We start from the raw sequence: 23811 nt of genomic DNA, 5'->3' as shown, positions 1-23811 counted from the left end.
ACTAAAAAGACGACTCCTATTTTTCTTTGTTATTAATTTTCAGAGGAAAGTACTTGAATAGTTTCAGTGAAATATTTTCCTTACTCTGTCAATTCATTCTCACCGCCCTGCTTCATGGCAGGCCTAGAACTCATGGCCTCCTGATTCCTACACCACTACACCATGACTCTCTCTTACCTCTCTAGCATATCATATTTTGACTGCAAACCCTTTGTGGCTCTAGACCTGCATTCCGTATTAGGCTTAGGTTACTGTTCTGTTGTTGTGTCTGTAGTACTGTTGTTACTAGTAATGTCATAATGCCTAATTTTGTTTAAAAGGGTTTCTTACATATACAGATTAGATTGGATCCAGACTTTGGGAATATGTGACTGCAATTAGGTGTGACTGACAACCTGTAAATTATGTTTCAGTTCAAGAAGTATAGCCTAAGGGTATCATGTACACAGGAGACCAAGCAGAATTTTTAACTCTCAAATCATAATGATCCAAATACAAACAAATACAAACTAAACATGTTATGACAGCACTCAGTCACCTTTGCAGGCCTTTAGATGCCATTACATAACCTGGTTTGAAAGGCCAAACACAGCCACAAAACCACCCAGATCTTATGAAATGTAAGCTGTCTAAATCTAAGATCTGGGCAGATTCTGCCATTTGTTTTTATTAAACTAAAGAAATGTTCTATTTTGAGGAGATGTAGATACATAAAGCAAGGACATTTGTGTGAAGGAAGAAAAATAAGACCACAGGTATCAAACTTGATTTCATTGCTGGCCACATCAGGATTGTGTTTGACCTCGGAGGGCTAGGGTGGGCATCGCAAGCTCAACGTCACTCGTGTCAGGGGTACCTGTGGTGGCCTGAATGCTCTGCCAGTAAAAGCAGGCTCCCAAGCTCCATTTCTGGCTGCGATGGCCTGTAGCAACAATCTGCCAGTGAAAACGGAGCTTTGAGGGCCATGTGCGGCCCTCATGAGCTCTGTTTTCTGCTGTGACATCTTCCTGCAACCCTCTGCCAGTAAAAACAGAGCTCGTGAGGACTGTGTGCAGCCCTCACAAACTGTTTTTGGCTGTTAAGGCCTTCTGCAACCCCCTACCAGCAAAAATGGAGCTTGCGAGGGCTGTGCGTGGCCCTTGTGACCTGTTTTTGCTGGCAGAGGCACCACGGTCCGAACCTTCACTATTTCCAGGATGGCCCTATGGGCTAGATCTAAGCACCCTGTGGGCCACATCCGACCCCCAAGCCATGAGTTTGACACCCCTGATCAAGATGAAGACCATGAGCCTATAATTATTATTTATAATTTATTTATTTAACTTGTACTTGATGCACTAAAAAAAGAATTGGATTTCATCCTTCATTAAAATGTTCTTGATAGGAAGTAAATGACAAAAATACCTAAAACTCATAGAAAAGAATATTCTTCTTATAGTTTCTCATAGAAACTCCCAGAACATCATAGAAATTCAGGAAAGAGAACCTAAAACTCATGGCTTTATGACTGACTCAATATGTATCCAACCAAAGTGAACATTAGAAGAAAGAAGCATGAACATTTGTTGGATGATTCTCAGTCAGTCACCATCTCTTAACCTGCCCTTTAGAGAGTTAATAGTGTGGGCGAAAATTGGAGGACAGACAGCTGTGTGAAGCTCCTTTTGAAAGGTCAGGTTGTAAATTTAAATTTAATGAACAAATACAACATTCCAAGTTAGATAAAATATTATTAGGAATGGATGAGAAATTGATTTAAAAATTTACAAAGTATTATTGGAATGTAAATTGGAAGAGGAAAAGGTGAACGTAACGATGTTGGCCTAGATGAAAGATTTTGGATATGGTATAAATTTGGAGGATTGGCAAATTTTATGGGACAGAATTAGAAAAATAACCGTGGCGCCATCATATAAAGAAAACTTCCATAAAATGTTTTACCAATGGCATATCCCACCATCAAAATTGGCAAGAATGTATCTAAAATTATCTCCTAAATGCTGGAAATGCAACAAAGAAATTGGAGCATATTATCAGGCAAGGTGGAAATGTGAAAAAGCCCAAACATATTGACTGAAAATTAGAAACTGGTTAGAAGAGATGTGTAAAATTAAAATAGAGTTTAGACCTGAAATTTTTCTATTGGGAATCAATGTTGGGAAATATAATAAAGAGATAATATACCTAATAGTCCATGTCACCACTGCTGTGAGATTAGCCCTTGCCCAAAGATGGAAAAGTAATGATATGCCATAAGAAATGGAAATAATTAGAAAAATTTGGATGTGCACTGAAATGGATAGAGTAACTCAAGAATTAAAAGATAAGTCTGAATCTGATTATTACAAAATTTTGGAGAAGTTTTACCACTGGTTTAAAAAAGAAAGGAGTCATTGTATCAACGATGATTAATATTTATGTATATATGTAAGTTTGTACTTTTTGTTATATATGCACCACGCTCATTGTTTTTAAATGTTTTTCTTTTTGTTGTTCATTAATAAATTTAAAAAAAATCCAAGTAATTTCTCAGATAGAACTGAGATAATCTAATCTAAATAATTGTTGAAACAGAGGGGTGGAGTGGCATGAAAAATAGAAACTGCCTTATTTCATATAGGACAATTTTAGCACACTATTGCCTCTTTGGACTGGAAGCAGACTCTTAGGCCATTTTCCTAATCAATTTATGTATTCTTAACCAAGAATTTTTAACCAAGAATACAAAAGTCTGGGACTTTTGCATGCTAAGAATATCCTCTGGTACAAAGTCCTATCTCAGATTCCTTTGTAGCTAGGCTCTGCAAATACAATTCCGATGCAGGTTAGAGCATCTCTTTCCTCCCCCCGCCCCCCACTTCAAATAAGAGGGAACATCTAGTTCTCAATTTCTTTTTGGGGGTTGGGAGGAGAGGAAAGTCTTTGCCCCTTGTGATGCTTGGTTGATGCAAACTCAGACTGATGAGTATCCTGATGTCCTTACTCTCCTTTTTTCCCCACCCAGTGGCCCTTCACAGTCCTCCAGCTAAGATAAAAAAGGAACCACAAAGCCCATGTGTGGATGCTTCCAGTTCCTGCAGACTCACACAGTCTTTTCATTACCAACCCAGGGAGCAATGCTTATATGCCAGGTAATGCTGCTACAGAACAAATACTGATCACCTTGTGTTCCTGCAGTCATGAGAATTTGTCCTGTTAGGAATTGCCAAGAATGCTAAGTAGAGGTTTCCTTCAGATCTTGCTGGTTCAGACAAGTTTGAGAAAAAGGCCAAGATATGCAGAAGTCAACTATAACACTGTAACACTGTATTATTCATAACACTGTATTATTCAATAACTCACCATTATCCTGCATATTTTGAAGCTAAGAAAACATGTTGTCCATATTGGTTGACAACTTAATATGTTGGGAATGTGATTGGATGATAAATAGTCAATACCAAGTCTATCCCACTGTCCACAAAAGAGTAACAGTGTCACCCAAATGTAGGAATTTATTCATTAACCATCAAGTTAAGTCTGATCCTATAAATACAAAGGATCTAAGTGAAATTAGACGATCAAGCTTCTATTGTAAAAATTAATAAAGAAGGGCTCTTGGACATGTAATTAGGATTTGCTATTGGTTCTTGGCTCAACAATACACAGTGTTTTTATTCTTTGGTTTGCAGGTTGATTAGAATAGAATGCATGAAGACTATATGTTTTAGAACCAAGTGCTTTGGACTTCACTAAAGCACAACACCTCTTGACTAATAATTAAAACATCCTGAATTTGTCAAACATCTGTATGAACCTGAAAAAAAATGCCACTGATTTTAAGAGATTTGTGATTCTTAAATTCCTTTATTCTGGATTGCATGGAATCTTGAAAAGAATCGGTATGTAGTGATGTGTAGCCAAGAGATGCCAGGAGTTTATCCAAGGTCTGAAGAAGCCCTTTTCATATTTTCATAGCCTGCACCGCATTCTTATTTTAAACTGGGCGTGCTGCCTTTGGAGCATATGCTCAATTCTGAACATTAATTTTTAAAAAAGCACATACAAAACCTATGCAGATGGGGAGTTACTGCTGAAATCTCTCTCTATAAAAACGAAATACCACTTATGCATCATCACAAAATCTCCCAAACCATAAAGCCGACAAACTTGAAATTTGGCACATGTGTTCATCTTGGTTTCTAGGTGCTCCCTAAGAAAGGATATTTTAAAATGACCATCAGAGCATGAGTATTTCCTATATATTATTATTAACACGCTCTGATGCTAAGGAGTTCTACTCCCCACCTGAAAAGAAATCTGTTCCAAATGCAAAACACAAGCAGAGGAGAGGAGTTTCAGTTGTAGTTTCACAGCAGCAACCACCTTTAGAACAGAACAGTTGAGCTAAGCCACGCTCCTTGCTGTCTCCTTCTTGCTCACACAGAGCAAACTGAGAGCTCACACACTCAGTTTCCAAACAGCCCTCAATATTCTCACACACTGACAGGATGCTAGCCGGATGAATATGGATGCTGGTAGGCAGAGGCACAATTTCCCCCCATATTTTCTTCCCCCAAAACTAAGCCTGATCACATAGTTTTGTAGCGAAGCATTGGTACAGAGTTAATCATTTAATAAGCTTAATTTGGAGAGATGATCGAAAATGACATATGATAATGATTCATTTCTCCCTGAAAGTTTTAAATGATAGAGCAAATTTATCTGCTGTCAGAAGGAGTGCAGGGGATGGGAATCGGGGATTTTGACATACTGCTGGGAGAAACATGCGTTAGAGAAAACAAAGCCGCCTAAGGGAGGTGATGTGCAGTCTTCTGCTTGGAAGTATTGAAGCAGAGGTCAAATGTCCATCTGGCAGTGATGTTGAATTGAGTATAGGAGATGGCTAGATTAACTCCAAGATGCATTCCAATGTTATGATTCTATGAAGATAATCAGAAGTAGCTCTTTATTGAATATGCAAATAATGTTGAATGCTAGTTGCCTTCATTCAGCAAGAAAACCAGAGTGGTTAACATATAACATTGGACAGGGAGAATGGAGGGACACTGATTAATTGTGGCCTAAGAATCCTCAACACCACTGTTCTGTTGTCCGCTTTGACAAATTCTCCAGGTTCCACATCTCCAGGATTCACACTTTGATTCATCTACTGCAAGGCCTTCTTTCTTGGTTGGTTCTCTCCGCCGGATCAAAACTCTGGATCTTTCCAGATTCAGGGAACATATATATGAGAATCCATAGGCAGAAATGAGCAAGTCTCATCCTTAAAATTTCCCTTTTCCATCACTGAATTTAGCTGTGGGGGCAGCTGGGTGGATTGGTTGGCATATTCTGGTTGTTTTCAACCAGCATGCTTAACCTATTTAATTTAGTTTCCTAAATTAAACCATTTTCTGAATTTATTTGCTATGTTGAGTCATAAATTATCGAATGGATTGGAAACCACAATAAACCACCAAAACAGATTGACAGAAATCTTAAAAAAAAAAAAGCACGACCAAGATGTCAAGCCTAGCTTAAAATACGGCTATTAGGTATTTATTTAATTTGGTTAAACATTTATTTGGACAAATCTTCTGTGTAGGAATGCAAAAGAAGATGTGGGGGTGAATCTTCAAAGGACATACTCCTTATTTCTTATCAGGCAGTATCACACAATGTTGTGAATGATAGTGTAGGTGTAGTGCCTAAAATAAATAAATAAAATTTGAAAAAGTGCCCCAGATGTTGGTGTTTCTGTCCAGTCAGGTGTTTCCTCTTTGAAATACCACTACGGATGATCCCTAATGTTTGTGTTAAGATGCTGGGGTGGTGGGTGGTGGTGGTGGAGATGATTGTTTTGTTTTCTCACATTATCTCTCCAATCTTAAAACCCTTGTTGATTCTTTGTTCCATTGACAAAGAATATTTGCCCTTTAGGCCAGGTATGCAGTTTTAGCGTAGATTCCTCGATTTCCTATGAACCAGGGAACAATCTGTCACCAAGTCATGCTATATTTCTTTATGTGTGGTATTGTAAAATGCTGTGCATTAAAAAAAAAAATCCTCACCATTCATAAACTCTCCTTAATGGTCCTGACATTCCTTGTCCTGCTGTTTGCAACTTTCTGTTCTCTAGCCTTTGTCTGCCACATTTTAGTGTCTCCTCTCCTTGCATTTTCCCTCCCTCAGACTCCTCACTTCCACATGCAGGGTCTTGGATTCGAGTGCCATCTCCTAGCCCTTATTTACCCTCCAAGCTTTCCTAGGTCCCTCTCGCTTGTCTTTGTACCCCTGTTCCTTGATATGTTCCTACCTATAGAGCCTTTTTCACTTCTCTCCCTCAGCCCCAACCCCCTGAAGTCCGCATCACATTTAAATGGTGCCATCCAAATTCGTCTGCTCTTTTTTCTGTTTCACCTCCTTTAAAGCAGGAGCACCCAAGAATGTATTCTTTTGATGAGTTGCATATTAAGAAGCCTGTTTCTAAAAATAGGCGAGATCAGAAGATATTAAAAGGTAATGTTGGTTTCCTTTACATTTTGTAGAATGAATATGATTCCTTCCCCTGTGGTTGTGTCCACATCCAAAGCTTTCAATAGCCACACAGGTGCAGCTTTGCTTTAAAATCATCAGCCTGACAGCCTGTGGCTTAAGAATCATGTGGAGTCCTCAGTCTAATTTAGTATGTGTGAAAAAGAAAGAAAGAAAGAAAAGTAGGAGATAAGGAAGAAAGGCCTGTTCCCTCTGAAAAATATAGGTCATCCGTGTTAGTGCATTTGTCTGACTGCAAAATAAAAATCAAGTCTGTATCGAGTTCTGAATAAATAACCTCTTCGGAGCATATCTTATTATGACGCATCAGGGTTTTGCTGGGGAAAATGGGAAATACCAGCAGGAGGGAGAGGGATATATCTTGCTGCACCTGATGCTTGCACTTTTCTCTAGGCAAGATTCAAACAATGTGAGCCATCACGGCCCACTCCAGACAGCGCCTGGCCAAGCATACTGTATGGAACACAGGTAAGCCAATGCACTGGGTGGATAAAATTTCTAATATCTCTCACTTTACCTGAAAGGTTTAGGGAAGCTTAATACATTACAAGAAACTCTTGCTCTCTCAAAAATTAACTTTCAAGCAAAATAGAATAACAGAGTTGAAATCCTCTGCTCAGGCAGGAAACCCTGCACCATTTCAGACAAATGGATGTCCAATCTCTTCTTAAAAACTTCCAGTGTTGGAGCATTCACAACTTCTGGAGGCAAGTTGTTCCACTAATTAATTGTTCTAACTATCAGGAAATGTATTGGAACACTGCTATCACTTGTCCTTCTTTTCATTAAACAGCATTATGTTCAGCTGCTGTTTGGGTCCATATTATGAGTTAGGCTAAAATATTATTGCTTTTTAGTGACTTATGCTTGTTGAGCATGACAGGGTTGGTTGAATCAGTCAGCACACATTATAAATACTCATTCTTTTGGGTTGGTAAAATAGGAGTTCAAATTACTACAGGGCTGTTTTGGAGCATCACTCTGTCATTTTTTAAAGCTTTACGAAAAATACAGTGATCCAAGTGAGGATCCGGTTCTACCATAGATGGAGACATTTTCCACTCTTTCTCCCCTTGGTTCCACCTTTGCTTCAAATATCATAGATGGTGACGGTGAAACAAAATAGAGACATGGAGTTCCTGCAGCTTTTGACAGCTTCCAACTCCAGGAATTTTCCTCCATAGTGGCTTCTAGACAAAAGCTGATGGGGCAAGTTAGCTTAGCCCAAACACAACCTAACCATCTCAGTTGAATTTAGCAATTTACATGACACGCTGTCTCTTTACCCAATTAAACATGCCCAGCTATTGTAATTAATAGTTCAAATAGATCTCATCATCTCAAGTGGCATGTTGAAAGGGGATGATAGGAATTGTTTGGCTCAAATACCCAAAGAGTACTTTGCCTTGGTAAACTTTGTTGAGCATAAGTGTTCCATTTCCTGATTTTGGACTCTTTTTCAAAGGAATAGCAAGTCCCCATCCCCTTCGTGCACTGTAAGGGATGATCAGGTTATTAAACGCCTTTTATTTATTTGTCTGCCTGTACAACTGTCTGGCTTATTCTGCATTCCTTCTAGTTCCTTGTACCAGCTGCATGCTGAGGCCAGCCAGTCCTTCTCTGCCTCTCAAGCCTTGGTATCAGACAGCCCTTCCATTTATCAACGTCCATGGTCTGCCCCATGCCTGCCGTATCCCCCTCAGGGCTTCAAGCACGAATTCTACGACCCCATGTATGAGCAAGCGAACACACTGGGAGACGTAGATGGTTCCCAGTATGCAACTGGTGTGGTGATAAAACAGGAGCGGATGGACTATGCTTTTGACACAGGTAGAGTGAAAGAAAGTGCAAGTGTAGGGTGGTGCATACGTGTGTGTGTGTGCATGTGTTTAGGATTAGCATTAGTTCTTTGGACCAGGTTTATCTTTTTCCTGCTACAGAAACAGTCTGAAATTTGCTGGGTCCAGCTATGCTGATTAACAATCAAAGCATTTGGGTTTACATGGCATTACTTATAAATACTGTGCCACCCCACTCCCCCAAAAGTTAAAAAGCAGGGAGGGCCCAATACTGGTCCTGCCAAAATCTTGGATCCTTGCTGCTATTGAAAGATGCCATTTGTTGATTTCACTGATAAACACATCGAAACTGAGCACAAAGAACAAGATTTATATCTCTGTGTAATTCTTTTTTCCGATGATACATCCAGCCAGGAACTCTGGGATTATGGGTTTGAACCAGCTTCCCCCAACCTCATGCTTGCCAGAGGTGGAGGTCTACAATTCTTACCATCCCCATATTCTGCTAGGGGATGAGGACAGTCATAATCCAATGTATGTGGGAAGTTATCTGGAAGGTACCCTTTTCTTCCATAGCGTATTACTATTTTTGTGTATTTCCAATATATTGTACATTATGTTCAGATTCTCTTTCATACACACTTGATTTTGTTATAAAAGTTTTATACGTGAATAAAAGAACAAAAATCATGCAAAATCATGTTTGTTTCTGGTGTTACGTTCCTTTGCCATTGGGGTAGGGAGAGCAATGCATTATGTTTAGACCGGCCTTAATTCCATTGGCTGATCTTGAAATTTCAGGGGGATTCAGATAGGTTATAGTTGGTTGGGGAACTACCAGGTCCGTAGCATAACTGACCAGTTTAAAAAAAACATGCAAAAGATTACCATGGGAAATCTCTTCCATAAGGCTGACAAGAAAACTGTATGGAGTTGAGCTTAATTCATGGCCATCTTCACACTTACTTTGATCCAATGGCAATTGCCCAATCCATTTAATCAGCTTGTTGTGGCTTAGCAGGGGGTGGTGGAAATGCCAACACTTTCCTAGCTCATGAGAAATTCTGTATGTTAAAATGTTTTAAGTTGCTTTTCCTCCCTGCATACCAATTAAACTTCAGGTATGTTCCTTTTTCTTTTACTACCACCCTTGCCTATAGAAGAGGGATTTTTATGGATTCCCTGACCTTTAAATGTTCGGAGAGAAAGAGGAAAAACTATTCTGTTCCCCAGAGCTGGCAAAGTGTTGCATAACTTTGAGTCTCTACCTTCCTGCTGGTTTGGCCCAGAGCCTGTCTCTGTGGTGGCTGGCTGGCTGGAACGGAAAGGAATTTCATTCACAAAATGGATGCACAGGAACTGGGCTCCGGATGAAGAGTGTTGGATTTCACTGCTCGTGCTCTCCTAATGGTGCAACTGAAATCAGCCAGCAGGCTGGTAACACAAGCCAAAGCTTGGCTCATTGCCCAGAGAAAGTGGAAGAATGTGCAGAAAATGACACCTGCAAACCTGGGAGGAAAGCATCCAACTGGCGTTTGAAGTAGGAAAGCCTTTGGCTATCCAGGAGAAATGCACTCCCTTTCTGACCCTTTTTGCAGCTCCACATTTCTCCAGGGACTGCGATTAGTGCCTTTCCTCACTTGATTTTTCAGCTGCTATAAACTTCTTAAAAGTGTCAGCGATTAGGAAAAGAATAAGATTCCATTAGCCCTGAGAGCTGCCTTTTCAGGATTTAACCCATTAATACTGAATAAATGTTTACTTGCTTTCATTTCTTTTCTGCTGTATGTAAATAGGTAGATAAAACTGTTAGCTGGGAAATAAAAGTGCCCAGTGAATCATGGATTTGACCACTGAAAGGTGTTTTTGTAGGTATGGATAACCCAAGGCCCTCCAGATGTTGATAAACTACAATTCCCAGTATCCTTTGTAGCAGGCTAGTTTAGGTGGAGTTTCTGAGCGTAATGGTTCAGTGGCAAGTGAAAGATCACGAGATCTCCAGACCTTATAAGAAAGGCACGGCGTATTTCTCTCATATACTGTAATTTATTTTAATTATTTTTATATTCTACTTTTTCTTAATAAAACTCCTCTCCACTTAAACTTGTTTTTTACTTATAGTAATAATATTCATTTATTCAAATCAGACAAATGTCAAACAAATTATGCAAAATAAAAAGCTAAATAAAAGAAAAACCAAGTCAGCTACCGAAAAATCATAGCAAAGTTGGTCTTAAATATCTTAATGAGTATAAAAGTGCAGATGGAAGTGCGTTCCAACAAGAGCGTTCCCCAAATTAATTCATTTTGGATTCAATTCATATCTCATTTGTTTCCCCAAAATGGTATACAATAATGGCATTGGCACCTTCAATTATACATCTGAAACAAGGCCAGCGAATCCTATTTATTCCGTGCTCGCTTTTTTTGTTTGAATTACAGATGTGGCAAGCTGCCATTCAATGTATATGAATGCAGAAGGATTACCAAGTTGTTCCAGTTCTGAAGGCATATTAGGTGAGAAAAATAATCTTGGGGTTCCTGATAGATTTGATACATTTTTCTCTTTAGGGTGATGATAATAATAATAATAAACAACAACACCTGCCTATTCCAGCTCCTAAGGAAGGACTGGACAAAATGCCAAATCCAGTATAAATATCTGGTTGATTTTGTGATTAATTACAATTTGCTGTGAAATGTTCTAGGAGTAGATTTGGATGCATGACTGGACAATGGGGACAAGTTCCAGCTTGTATTATTTCCCAGAAAAAAAGTCTAGTACAGATTCTTAGCAGATACTGCTTTTGTTGTTCTCTGAGAAAAATCTGTGGAGTTTAGGCAAAAGTGATTTTGTAGCCTTAAGCGTTGCTTTTACCATACAACAAGCAAGTAGAAGGTACAGCAGAGGCAAGTCAATCTAAAAAAATTCCACCCTGAAGGGTTCATAAAAAGTCACCATTTGAATTGCATCTGATTCTAAGATTTAGTCCTAGGATGCAAGCACCTAAACAATCAGTTACGAGAGCACATGGACCACATTACTCTGAGCATTGAGTTTCTTTCAGAATTTATCTAAGAGGGTGCAAATATTCACACAAGAGTGTTGCATCCATTATAATCAAGTGTATTCAACACTTGTAAGTAGACATTCATTCTTGAAGAGATACTGAGTTGTTCTTTGCTTATCGACTTATTGCTAGTTAGAATGAACAATATCAAAATGGACTTGGGATATGTGTAATAAGAGGCAGATTCATACTTACACAATTCTCCCCAGTCTGGTTTTAGCCAGAGTATCTATAACGCATCACCTTCTCCCCCACTCCACCAACAACTAAACAATGAAAAAAAAAGCAAACCCCACACCTATTACTGAACATACAACTATCTTAACTTCTGGGAGAATGATTAGTAGATTTTATAATGATAAAAAAGTCTCATGTGGTTAAAGGTAGCTAATTGAAAGCCTAAGGAGCAGTAGTTGTTGTGTAATCAATCCAATCAATCCTGGGAAGAATTTTGGTAGTTAATCTCTGAATGTCAATGACTTACATATATCTAGAAGAAATGCACACCAGATTCTTGATATTTACCTATTGTTCTTTGGGTGTGTTTTTTTCCAGGCTATGGTTATGAGAGGCAAATGCAACCATTTGCAGAAGATGTTTGTGTTGTTCCTGAGAGGTTCGAAGGTCAGAGCCAATAGCATTTGGCTTTAATTTCCTTAATAGCCAAGCTACCCAATTTTCCAGTTGAATATTTGAACTAAGAATGCATCTTTCATAAATGTGGTATTCCCATGTGCCAGTGGTTCTCAACCTGTGCTCCACAGACCCCTAGGGGTCAGCAATGTCTTCTCAGGGAATCTGTGAAGGCTTGAAGAAATGTTATGATTTAAATCTTGAGTTATGTCTTGGGAATCCATGGCCACGGTCCATGACCACAAAAGATATTTAAAGGTAGTGAAAAAGAGATTAAGGACCAATGCCTTAAGCATTACTCCTTCAGTTATAGTAGACTTTTCCAATTTTGTAAGTTTACAGATGCTGAACTTCAGCTTACATCATGCTTTATATATTTGGCTGGTATTAAATTGGCAAAGTTATCTTTTAAATCTGAATCTGAACAAAATACCTGCATATTAGTCCCAGGGAATATGTGGGCTTTGATATTTTACAGGTAGATATTTGGATTATTTTCTCTGGTTCCAGAGGGTGTGGAAAAAGTTGGAATTCACTTTCTTCATGTTATTTGTGAAGCATAAAAACTTAGACTTATAAATATCAAATTTACAATCTATGTTTGTTTCTGTGCTTTTGTATCTTTGAGAACTTGGGGGTTCATTTGCTGATATTTCCCTCTTGCTTCTCACTGTCTCTATATCACAGGTATCAAACTCGTCATGTCATGTTGCCGTCACATGACATTTTGTGATTTTTTACCCCCCTCATTTGCGGAGCTGGAGTGGGTATGGCCTGTGCATGACGCATCCGGCCCAAGGGCTGCAAGTTTGACACCCCTGCTGAATATCTTTATCAACATGCCTATTTGTAATTCCACTTATGTTTCAAATATGGTGTGATAATAAAGGAGAAATACTTTGAAATATAACAGTCTCCCCAAATTAAGTAGAATTGTAATTTCCAGATCTTCAGCTACCCTCTGGCCAGGTTTGTTAAGAAATCTGGGAATTGTCATGTCAGTATTCCTGGAGAGAAAAAGGCTGGAGAAAACTGGTAGATACAGTAGAATCCCTCCTCCCATTTGTTTTGCCTTGTAGGAAAGCAAAATGTAGAAGTTTGATTTCAGGATATGGCATTGATTCTCCCTGTGAATTTTCTTCAGAAAATGCAGGGTTTTTTTAAAAAAAAATCAGTTTCTTTCTTCCCTTTTATTATATTGTATATGCTGCCCTTAACAGGGGATATTAGGCAAGAAGGAAGTGGATACCGTGAGGGCCCACCTTATCAACGGCGTGGGTCTCTGCAGCTTTGGCAGTTCTTGGTGGCTTTGCTGGATGATCCAAGCAATTCCCATTGTATTGCCTGGACAGGTCGAGGGATGGAATTCAAACTCATTGAACCAGAAGAGGTCAGATTTTCTGTTACTTTTTTTAAAACTAAAAATCATCTTATATTAATTACCCTTCATTGATTGTGGATTATACGGAACCTATCGTAGTTAAAATGGTGAGCATGACAGGCACGGTCCTCCTAAAATTGACAAATTATACTGTGATGGAAAAGAGTAGTTTTATTTGCTGATTGCAGTATCCATCAGCAATATCAATACATACACACCAATAATCCATAAATTAAATGTAGCTTTTGTGTTGGCCAACTTACTTCTTTATCCAAATTGTACCCTGTCATTAGAAAAGAATGCCCAATATGTGGTCAATGGCCACATATGGGCTATAAGCTCAGAAAAAAATCCACATATTTAACTTTTTAATTGAACAAAACCAGCTTCAGAACCCCACAAAAATGCAGTTGTTGGAAAGTGGAGGGTGTTCTAAACTAAAAAGCAGATTTTTTTTACTTAACACCTAATGCAAATATTCTTCACAAACTTACTATAAACATGAAGCCATATAAACAAATGTTATCTTTTCTCAAGTTGTTATTTCAGTTGGCAACTCAAACCTATGTATGGGTTCAAAGTACATAGCCAAAAATCATTATATTGGAGAAGTTTACTTACAAAAACTGCTAATCTCAAAGGGTTGTTTTTTTTTTTGCTAAAAGGCAACTGGACTTTCTTTGAAAATGTTTTGCTTCTGGAAGCTTCTTGGATGAGAAGCAAAATGTTTTAAAAGAAAATACCAAAAATACCTAGCCTTTTGAAAAAAAAACACCTTTGGGATAGCCATGGCCTGGATCATTGGGAATCTCCATAGACAAAAATGCTAATATTGGGAAAAGTATATAAAAATGGATATACTAGAGGAAATGTACACAGAATTGTCTATTGTCATTTGGATTTTTAAGAGGAGAGTCCTCAAATGTCAATAGAAAGTTTTAGTTTGTCTCTTGGTCCTAGTTGCTTTGCATGTAAATGTGATTGCTTCACTTTGAATTGGCAGGTGGCACGACTTTGGGGCATTCAGAAGAATCGCCCAGCTATGAATTATGACAAGTTGAGTCGCTCCCTTCGTTACTATTATGAAAAAGGCATTATGCAAAAGGTTGGTCTGGAGTTTGAATGCTTGGCACATGCCATTTAAATTTGGGAAGGTGGGCAGTCATCTGTCAACAAACTGCCAGAATTGTTAATCTCTTGTGAACAATTTCTAACACTAGCTGGGGTATTTTGAACACAGATGATCTCAGGTTAAATATCTATTCGCTGCTTTATTCAATACTTTGGGTAGGGTTACATATTTTGTGCCAAGAGAATAACATTGGTTATTGGATTAAAAATACAAAAGAAAGTGGGAATGGAACATTTACAATCTAGGTTACCATAACTTTATGATTTGAAAGGAAGGGCCTCCAGCAATGCAAAATTCTAACACTTTAGTAATACTCACACGCTAGGTCTTGATGTGTAGGAAAGTCAAGAAATCAGTCTCAAGCAGCACCATGAACTGGGTCTCAATCAAAACAGAATAATAGTACAGGAAGATATAATGAAGCATTCTTTTTTTATATTGGAGTATTGATTTTAATAATCTTGTTGAGCACTTGATGCTCTTGGATTTTATTCCATTAAAAAAACTTTTTCATCAGCATTATAAATCTGCCTTAAAAAAACCTGATTGAGCACCTTCCCATCTTGATTGATTTTTAAATTGTCACAATTGCTGACAATAAAGCTATGAACTGCATATTGTATTACATTTTGCATGTGTGTGTATATGTGTTTATGTGTGTGCATGCACGCCTTTGAATCAGAACTGCCTGTATAAGTTGCTACAGTTTTCCTGGTGAAATTTGCCATTGCTTTCTTCCTAGGGCTGTGAAAATATGACTGGACTGGGGCAATCCAGTTGGTTTTATGCCTAGTATATTGAAACCTCCAATACCCGCATATTTTGATTGAATTAACTGTGTATTCACAGTCCTTATATGTTATTTTATGAACATAAATCATTTATGTACTTTTCTTTTGTTTTAATCAGAGTTTCAGAATTGGGAAAAAATATTGACTGGAATGGTTTACAAGTCCTGTAAAGTGAATTTTAAAATGCAGATATAAAATAAAAAAACACATTTAAATGTGCATTTTCAATATTTCTTCCCAGGACTTTATGCCACTCTTTTGGAAAACACTTGGATTGCTATGAAGCCAAATTAAGCTTCTGGGAAATGGCAGAATAGAGGTTAAAGGAAGAAGCAATATAAGATACTTGTCACTTCTGGAGGCATCTGTGGGTGCGTGGAGGGGAGGATTTGCCAAGAGCAGAACAGCTGCTGTAGTGCTTGTGTTTTCTCCCTTCTGTGACATAGGTGGCTGGTGAGCGTTACGTGTACAAATTTGTCTGCGAGCCTGAGGTGCTGTTCTCCCTTGCTTTTCCTGACAACCAGCGTCCATCTCTGAAGGCTGAATTGGAGTGGCACGTCACCGAGGAAGACACAGTGCCTTTATCCCACTTGGATGAAAATGCTGCCTACCCACCAGATCTGGGAGGTGCTCAGCCTTACGGGAAAAGCTGCACATACTAGCCAACAGTAGAATGGACAATTACATCTGGGAGAGTTGTATGTGTGTGTCTGTATATATTTATACATAAATATATAAATATATAAATATATATATATATATATAAAGATATTTCTCAAGGTTTGAGAGTTCAATCCTAGGTAGGGCAAATGTTTCTCTCCTAGGGTGCAAAGAAAAAAATATTTGCTGTGAATTCTGCATGGCATCAAGAAGGGCATCCGGCCAGTAAATGCTCAGCTCCATCCAGTTGCCCAACTTTATCCCAAATTAAGGGATTACCGGGTCAATAAAAAGGGAGGGTTTCCGCCCCCTCAATTATCAATATAGAATGTGGCCTTGGCTCTTGGAAGCAAAACCAGAAGCCTTGGAGAAAGGCAGCAGGGTCTGCCAACTTGAGAGCAAAATTGGGATTTGTGTTCAAATCCTGCCTTAGTCATAGACTCCTTGAATGAATGTGGGGCAATTCTTTCAGGCTGTTCTCAAGGAGGGGCAACCTACCTCACAGGGATGTTGTGAGGACAAATAAGATAAAGATTGTAAAGTGCTTTGTATATTTGCCTTTTTATTTTAAGGAATATCTTGATTCAACAATAACTAAATGAAACCTAAACAAGGGAAAGACAAGGTCTCTCTGGTTTTAAGTGGGGTTTTTCCTTGCTTGGGGCAGATGGAATATGTACACTCCAAACGCAAAATAATTTTTTGGCAGCTGGATTGTAGAGTCTTTTGCTAAGGATAAATGATATACGCAACAGAGAGAATAGGCTTACCCATCATGATGCTAAGTGCTCAAGAGAGAAGCATGGCAAAGAATTACACTTAGAATAGAATATAATTCTTTATTGGCCAAGTGTGATTGGACACACAAGGAATTTAATTTGTCTTGGTGCAAATACTCTCAGTATACATAAAAGAAAAGATACATTCGTCAAGAGTCAAGAACTATAGGTACAACACTTAATGATAGTCATAGGGTACAAATAAGTAATCAGATCATACAATTAACAGTCAATATAAATTGTAAGGATACAAGCAACAAAGTTACAGTCATACAGTCACAAGGGATGGGTGATAAGGAGTGATGAGAAGATTATCAGTAATAGTAATGCAGACTTTGTAATAGTTGAACAGTGTTGAAGGAATTATTTGTTTAGCAGAGTGATGGCTTTCGGGGAAAAACTGTTCTTGTGTCTAGTTGTTCTGGTGTGCAGTGCTCTATAGCATCGTTTTGAGGGAAGGAGTTGAAACAGGCTGTGAGGGGTCTGTAAATATTTTCACAGCCCTCTTTTTGACTCGTGCAGTATACAGGTCCTCGTTTGAAGATAGGTTGGTAGTAATTGTTTTTTCTGCAGTCCTAATTATCTTCTGAAGTCTGTGTCTGTCCTGTTGGATTGCAGAGCCAAACCAGACAGTTATAGAGGTGCAGATGATAGACTCAGTAATTCCTCTGTAGAACTGTATCAGCAGCTCCTTGGGCAGTTTGAGCTTTCTGAGTTGATGCAGAAAGAACATTCTTTGTTGTGCTTTTTTGATGACATTTTTGGTGTTAGGTGTCCATTTTAGGTCATGTGATATAGTAGAACCTAGAAATTTGAAGGTTTCTACTAAATTTGAAGGTGTTGTCAAGTATTGTAAGAGGTGGTAGTATGGGAGGGTTTCTTTTAAAATCTACCACCATTTCTATGGTTTTGAGTGTGTTCAGTTCCAGATTGTTCCAGTTACACCACGAGGCAAGTTGTATAACCTCCTGTCTGTATGCTGATTCGTCATTGTCTTGAATGAGACCAATAACTGTTGTGTCATCAGCAAACTTCAGTATTTTAACAGATGCAGTCATTGGTATATGGGAAGAAGTGGAGAAAGCACACAGCCTTGGTGGGGGTATGTGTGCTAATTGTACAGGTATCTGCCTAGCTTCACCTGCTGCTTCCTGTCTGTTAGGAAGCTTATGATCCACTTAGAAGTGTTTTCAGGTACCGCTAGTTGGTTTAATTTACTTAGAAGAATGCCTGGAATGATGGTATTGAATGCTGAACTGAAGTCTACAAAGATGGCCCTTGCGTAGGTATTTGAAGATTCAAGGTGTTGTGGGATATAATGCAGAGCCATATTAACAGCATCATCTGTCTGTCTATTTGCTTCGTATGCAAACTGCATCTAACAGCGGATCCATGATGGTTTTCAGGTGGGACAGCACAAGCCTTTCAAAGATGTTCATAACTACAAATGTTAGAGCAACTGGTCTATAGTCATTCAGTTTCTTGATGGAGGGCTTCTTTGGCAGTGGGATGATAGTAGAGCATTTGAGGCAGGAAGGAACATAGCACATCTCTAGTGATTTATTGAAGATTTGGGTGAGATGGGGGCCAATTGGTCAGCATAGACTTTTAAGCAAGAAGGAGTTATCTTGTCTGGCCCTGGTGCTTTTCCTGGCTTTTGTCTGTGTAATAGATCTTGCACTTCTTTTTCTGTGATCACCAGAGGTTGTGAACCCAATGGGTTGGGGTGAGTTGGAGGAAGTTTGGCTGTTGTTGGTGTTTGAGATGGGGGTTGTGGAGATAGGTGGCTGTAGTTTCCTTTCAATCCTGCAGTAAAACATATTCAGGTCACCTGCTAGTTGTTGATTTCCTTCTGCCTGGGAAGGAGGTTTGCTGTAGCCAGTGATGTTTTTAAGACTTAATAAAAATCATAAAACAATTGCTGCAGCTTAACCTGTACCTAGGCCCTAGGTATTGTGCCTTATTGTGCCTAATGATTAATTCATGCAGAGTATCCACTGGAACAGGAAGTATGTAAGCCACACATGTAACTAGGTTTTCTTGACCCTCTCTTGCAAATTTATTTTCTTGAATTTGCTTTACATTTCAATTCTGGCACTTCCATCTTTGTCTGATGGCTTCCAACACATGTTAATATCGATGTGTCCTGCTCATCTGATGCTTGGTGTCAGGAGCCAAGCCATGCTTTACTTAACCATTATTTACATAAACCATAAGTGGAGAGTGAATTACTGATCACAGTGACTGGGGTCATAAGAAATGCAAAGCCAAAACTAAACAAACTTATGACAATGTAAAATGAATGAATTTGATCATTAATATTGAAAAAAATGATGCCTTTTTACGATTGTCAAATTAGAAAAGATTATGTACAAACCACTGTACACTGTGCAAGTAAGCAAGAGTGCTCTCTGCCTACTACCTGCTTGAATACTTGTGTCAGCCAAGAATGAGGTTCGAACTGGGCAGACTTTGGAAGAAGCCCCATTGTAATCTATTATGCTTGAATAATTCTACAAGGATACAAAATTCCAGTCTCTATCAAGAAACTAAAGCTTGCTCGGTCTCTCAGAAGTATCCAGATAGTCAGCAGCTTGTCCCTTATCCTTCTTGGAGATGAATTTTAAGCAAAAAGTTGTTGTAGGTTTTCTGAACATTTCCAGGATTTTTGTCCTGAAAAACCTACCATCAGTCAGCACCATCTTGTAAGAACTCAAGAACTTTTAGTATGTCCCATTTACTACAGATTTTCTTTTTGTATGCATGCAGCTGAATATTCAGATCTGTTTTTTTTTTTTATGGCAACTTGTTTTCACTCAGGTTGGCTGCTCTGGATAACCTGCTTTTGATCTCTGTCCATGCAATCTGGTATGTCCTTTAGGCCCTGTCCTAAAAAACAAGGTTATGAAAGACAAAAAAGTGCTTCCGTGAGGTTTCTAAATTATTTAATGGCCCTGATGGTATATGAAATGGCTCTAGCTTTTCATTTTCCTTTATTTCTGTGTCATCTGTGAACTAGACCTAAAGCTCAATTTAATTATTTCAAATTTCCATCATACAGAGCTTCAATATATTTGGAAAAGATATATTCTACATTGTTTCCTCTCTAACTATTATGTATTATGTATTTTTACGTGAACTCGGGACAGGGAAAACTACAGGAAGGCAGGATATCTATCCCTGGATACAAATAATTTTTCCATCTAAATGTCAGCTTGACCTCAGAATAAAGATGGCCTGGACTAATCTACCTTGTTTCACAAAATTCCAGGAAGTATGGAAAATGGGGCGGGGGAGTGATTTAGTTGCTGCAAGAAAGGAGGTAGTGAGGTTGATTTTTCACAACTATCAGCCCCATAGTTCAGGTGGACTTTTCTCCATCCCATCCTCTGCCCTTAAAAGATCTGAAAGCCCTAGAATTTAGGATTATATTAGTATGTATATTGTTTCTGTAGTTATGATTCAAGACCTACATTTCTAATTGGAGGACATCTTTTTGGCCCTGGGAACCTATGACCTGTATCTTTTACTTGTCTCTCATAGTTCACAGGAATTTAGACTTGTTTTATAGCACTTATTGTGAGCAACAGAATATAGAATGTATACAGAGTTAATATTTGATTTTGTTTTGTTTTGCTGGAACTCAGAACAGCTTACTTGCATTGGCCAAGAGGTAACTAATTAGTACATTGAAGCAAACAAACATATTTCATTTCAGCAAAGATTGAAATATGCCTGCAATATCAAGTTGCCATCACACAAAAACAAATTGTCTTATATAGGAAAAAAATAAAAAATAAAGCTTAAAATTAAAAGGTAATTAAACATTTTCAGCCAACCATATAATCATTTATAGAACTTTCTCATTTACATGATTTAGCCGTGTTTAAAAATTCCTTTGCATTATTTGTGTGGACCGTTTATTTGGATTATTTTTTCAGAGATTTCTGAAATTTCTTTTCCACCCGTCTCTCATCAGGAAGGATATTATTTGCAGCAGCTCTAAGTCTAGCTAAAGTCTTCCAATAGTATGGTTGAATCTGGTCTTTAGAGATCTGAACTTAATGGAATGGGGAGGAGGATGTAAAGTAAAGGAACTGTTATGAAAACGGCATAACTTATCAAATGAAAGTTATAAGCAATACAAATTTGGACTGTAAGAAAGCCTTAGAAATTTTCCTCATAGAATGGAATGAGGCAGGCATTACCTATGCTAGCAATGGATGGGCCATCCATCCACCACTTCATATTTCCCTAGCAACAACAGTGCTCACCTTTTGACCAATACTTTGGAATGTATTTTAACTGTTTGCCAAATGTTAATGAAGTCATGATATTTCTGATTATAACCTTTTAAAATCCACTGCCTTAGAACAAATCCTTTGGAAACTTTTAATCACAAGTGCCCTCTTCCGCAGAATAAAGTTTTTAAAGGTATTTCTATCTTTCATGTTAATTGGTGCGCACACCAAGGTAAACAAATCCAGAGTTTCCTGGGATAATAAATCTAGCAGATTTACAATTTTCTCTCTAATTTTTTTAAAAAAAGATTCCTATGACTTTGTTCTGGAGTTTCTCAGATTCCAAAAACTTTAACCTTAGACTTTATTGACTTCACCTCTTTCCTAAGAGGTTTGTAGGGGGCGTGCATAAGCACACCAATGTGCCTAAGGTCCCTGTCCTATTGTTTCTTTTATTTTTCTTATATGTATCCATGTATTCATAACTATGTTTTTACTTATACCTATTATCTTGTAAGCAATTGACAAACCAAATAAATAAAGAAAAACAGATATTCTGAAAATTCCTAGAACTTTTAAGATGGTTTTCTCTCCTAGGGCTTACCACAAAAAAATAACTCAAATCACTACTGGACTTTGAAACCATATGTGGTGGACATTGATCCTTAACTACATGATTTTTCTTTGGCTTTTGTGGGGTACATCAGTATAAATAATGCAGATGCCTTGCTTGGAAGCATTTTGAATTCCTTTTCTTATCTGTTTATTGGAAGAAGATAGAAATACAGAGCCTTTGGAAATCTTATTATTTATTTTGAATAGTTCCATCAGATAATTTAAACTTGGGTGATATCAGGAAATAGCAAACATTTTTCCAATGAATAAGTATTTTACAGAATTGATCTGGAATGTGTACAATATTATATGATTTGCATTTTACTTTCTGTGTGTGGTCTTAATTTTCATTTACTGTTTATGCATTTATTAACACAAATGGATACATATGGAATATTTTGTGATATTTATTCCCATCTGATGTTATGGAATTGCTTAACTTTATCGTTTAAAAATTTAGAATTTGGCATTGTGGATTGCTTTCCCATAAAAAAAATTCAGAGAAGATTGATTTCTTAAGAGTGACAATGGTTCTTTTAATGTTATTTTGTACATGGATGGATGTGGGTAGCAAATAACTCAATTTGAGGGATCTTTAAATATTAGTTAATTTGATTATAAAAATATCAACTCAATTTTTATATTTTTGAAGGTAACTTTTTTTTCTTTTGCTGTTTAGCATCTTAAACATTGAAGCATCTATAAATACAGTTGATCAACTCAAAGAAAGGAAAAGAGAATGAAATCTAACTCTTATCTTGAATTGTGGCAGATTATCATTCTTCTAATTCCCTGTCAATGCAGACAACTTGCTGATTGGAAAACATGGAAATTGTACTCCAGCATTCCTGAAAGATTACAAAATGGGAAAGCTATGAAATCAGTATAATAATTGGCCCTTGGAATTAAAATGGACAATTCGGTGTCTGTTTTGTTATGATCAGTTTTTCAATACCAGTGGTTCTCAAAGTGTGGCCTGCAAATCCTGGGAGTTCAGAATGGATTTCATGGGGTCCATGAAGATAATGTCTAAGTTTTAATTCATAAATTATCAATAGATATAACCTATCTAAACAAAGCTCTTTGGGATCCTGATTTTTAAGACTATAAAAGGGTCTTGAGACCAAAATACTTGAGAACCTCTGCTCTATGCAACCCTCATACTCTGTTAGTGCTGTTACTTTGATATTCTACTTAGGCAACCGAGCAGAATGTTGTGTAAGAAATAAATTCTAACTCAAGGATACTGAAATGTTAAATTTCCTGCAAGTAAAACATATTATTTATGCTTAATGCTTGCTTTTATGCTAACTGAAAATCACCATTTGTTGATATAAATTAGCTCAAACTGAGCAAGTAAGCATCCCTTATTCACCAATAGAAAAAGCATAGTTTTGGGAAGTGTGTTTCATGGTTCTCTCTGATTTGTTTTTGTCTTACATCTGTAGAAAATGCCATATCTTAATTACAGCTCTATTAGGATGTTCGCCCACAATTGTCTTTGAGATTATCCATCCCTCCTGTTCTCTTTTCCCTCCCCATTTATTATTTTTATAAATATCTTAAGGTGGTGAACATAAATAATACTCCTTTCTCCTCCCAACAACCACCCTGTGAGGTGAATTGGACTGAGAGAGCAACCGATCCAAAGTCACCTAGCTTTCATGCAAAATTCGGGACTATAACTAGCCTGGTGTTCTAACACTAGACCAAACTGGACGCATTCTCAAACTCCCACTTCGTGCAGAAATCTATAATTTTATGAAACGTGTCATAATCCCTACTTCGCATTCTTTCCCTCTCTCTAAACCATTTTCATATCCTTTGCCTTCACTGTTGCCTCAAATATCAGACTAGGCAGAGCCCCAGAATTTTGTAGTGTCTTATATACTACAGCAAATCGCACGATGTTAGTGAGATGAGAACGATGCTGATGGTGACATAGAAACTCTTTAACCGGTATAGAATAAAATGGGGCAGCTTCCCTAGGTCGGAAATATTGTGTTGGATTTCTATTTCTTTTAAATGTAAATTGCCTAGTAGAAGCAGATTAAATAATACAGGTGGACTGGCAATCACAAAATCTGAACTTTTAATGTTTATAGAAAGAAGGGGGGAACCTTTGGAGTATGGTATTAGTTCCCTGTAGGGAAAGTTTTGGAGAGGGACTTT

At 37.9% G+C, this 23811-nt stretch overlaps 1 protein-coding gene across 4 annotated transcripts in view; it reads left to right on the top strand.

The window, feature by feature from the left end:
* The window catches only part of ETV4 (ETS variant transcription factor 4), a 33125-nt gene extending 16570 nt beyond the window's left edge, over positions 1–16555 (top strand). For 2 of the 4 annotated variants that reach the window (XM_087918083.1, XM_087918082.1), the window contains exons 6-14: positions 3005–3131; positions 6931–7005; positions 8117–8367; positions 10779–10853; positions 11963–12031; positions 12728–12889; positions 13261–13430; positions 14425–14526; positions 15791–16555. In XM_087918083.1, coding sequence (XP_087774209.1) covers positions 3005–3131; positions 6931–7005; positions 8117–8367; positions 10779–10853; positions 11963–12031; positions 12728–12889; positions 13261–13430; positions 14425–14526; positions 15791–16006 — 1247 coding nt within the window. In that variant the 3' untranslated portion in view covers positions 16007–16555. The remainder of the gene's footprint in view (positions 1–3004; positions 3132–6930; positions 7006–8116; positions 8368–10778; positions 10854–11962; positions 12032–12727; positions 12890–13260; positions 13431–14424; positions 14527–15790) is intronic. The other 2 variants (XM_087918084.1, XM_026710895.2) reach the window with 2 other exon arrangements.
* The last annotated feature ends 7256 nt before the right edge of the window (positions 16556–23811 follow it).

This window comes from Pseudonaja textilis, chromosome Z (genome assembly GCF_049901715.1).
Source record: "Pseudonaja textilis isolate UNSWEBS1 chromosome Z, rPseTex1.2, whole genome shotgun sequence".
Lineage (NCBI taxonomy): Eukaryota > Metazoa > Chordata > Lepidosauria > Squamata > Elapidae > Pseudonaja > Pseudonaja textilis.
Note: the sequence above shows the minus strand (reverse complement) of the source record. Positions and strands in the feature narration are given on the sequence as shown.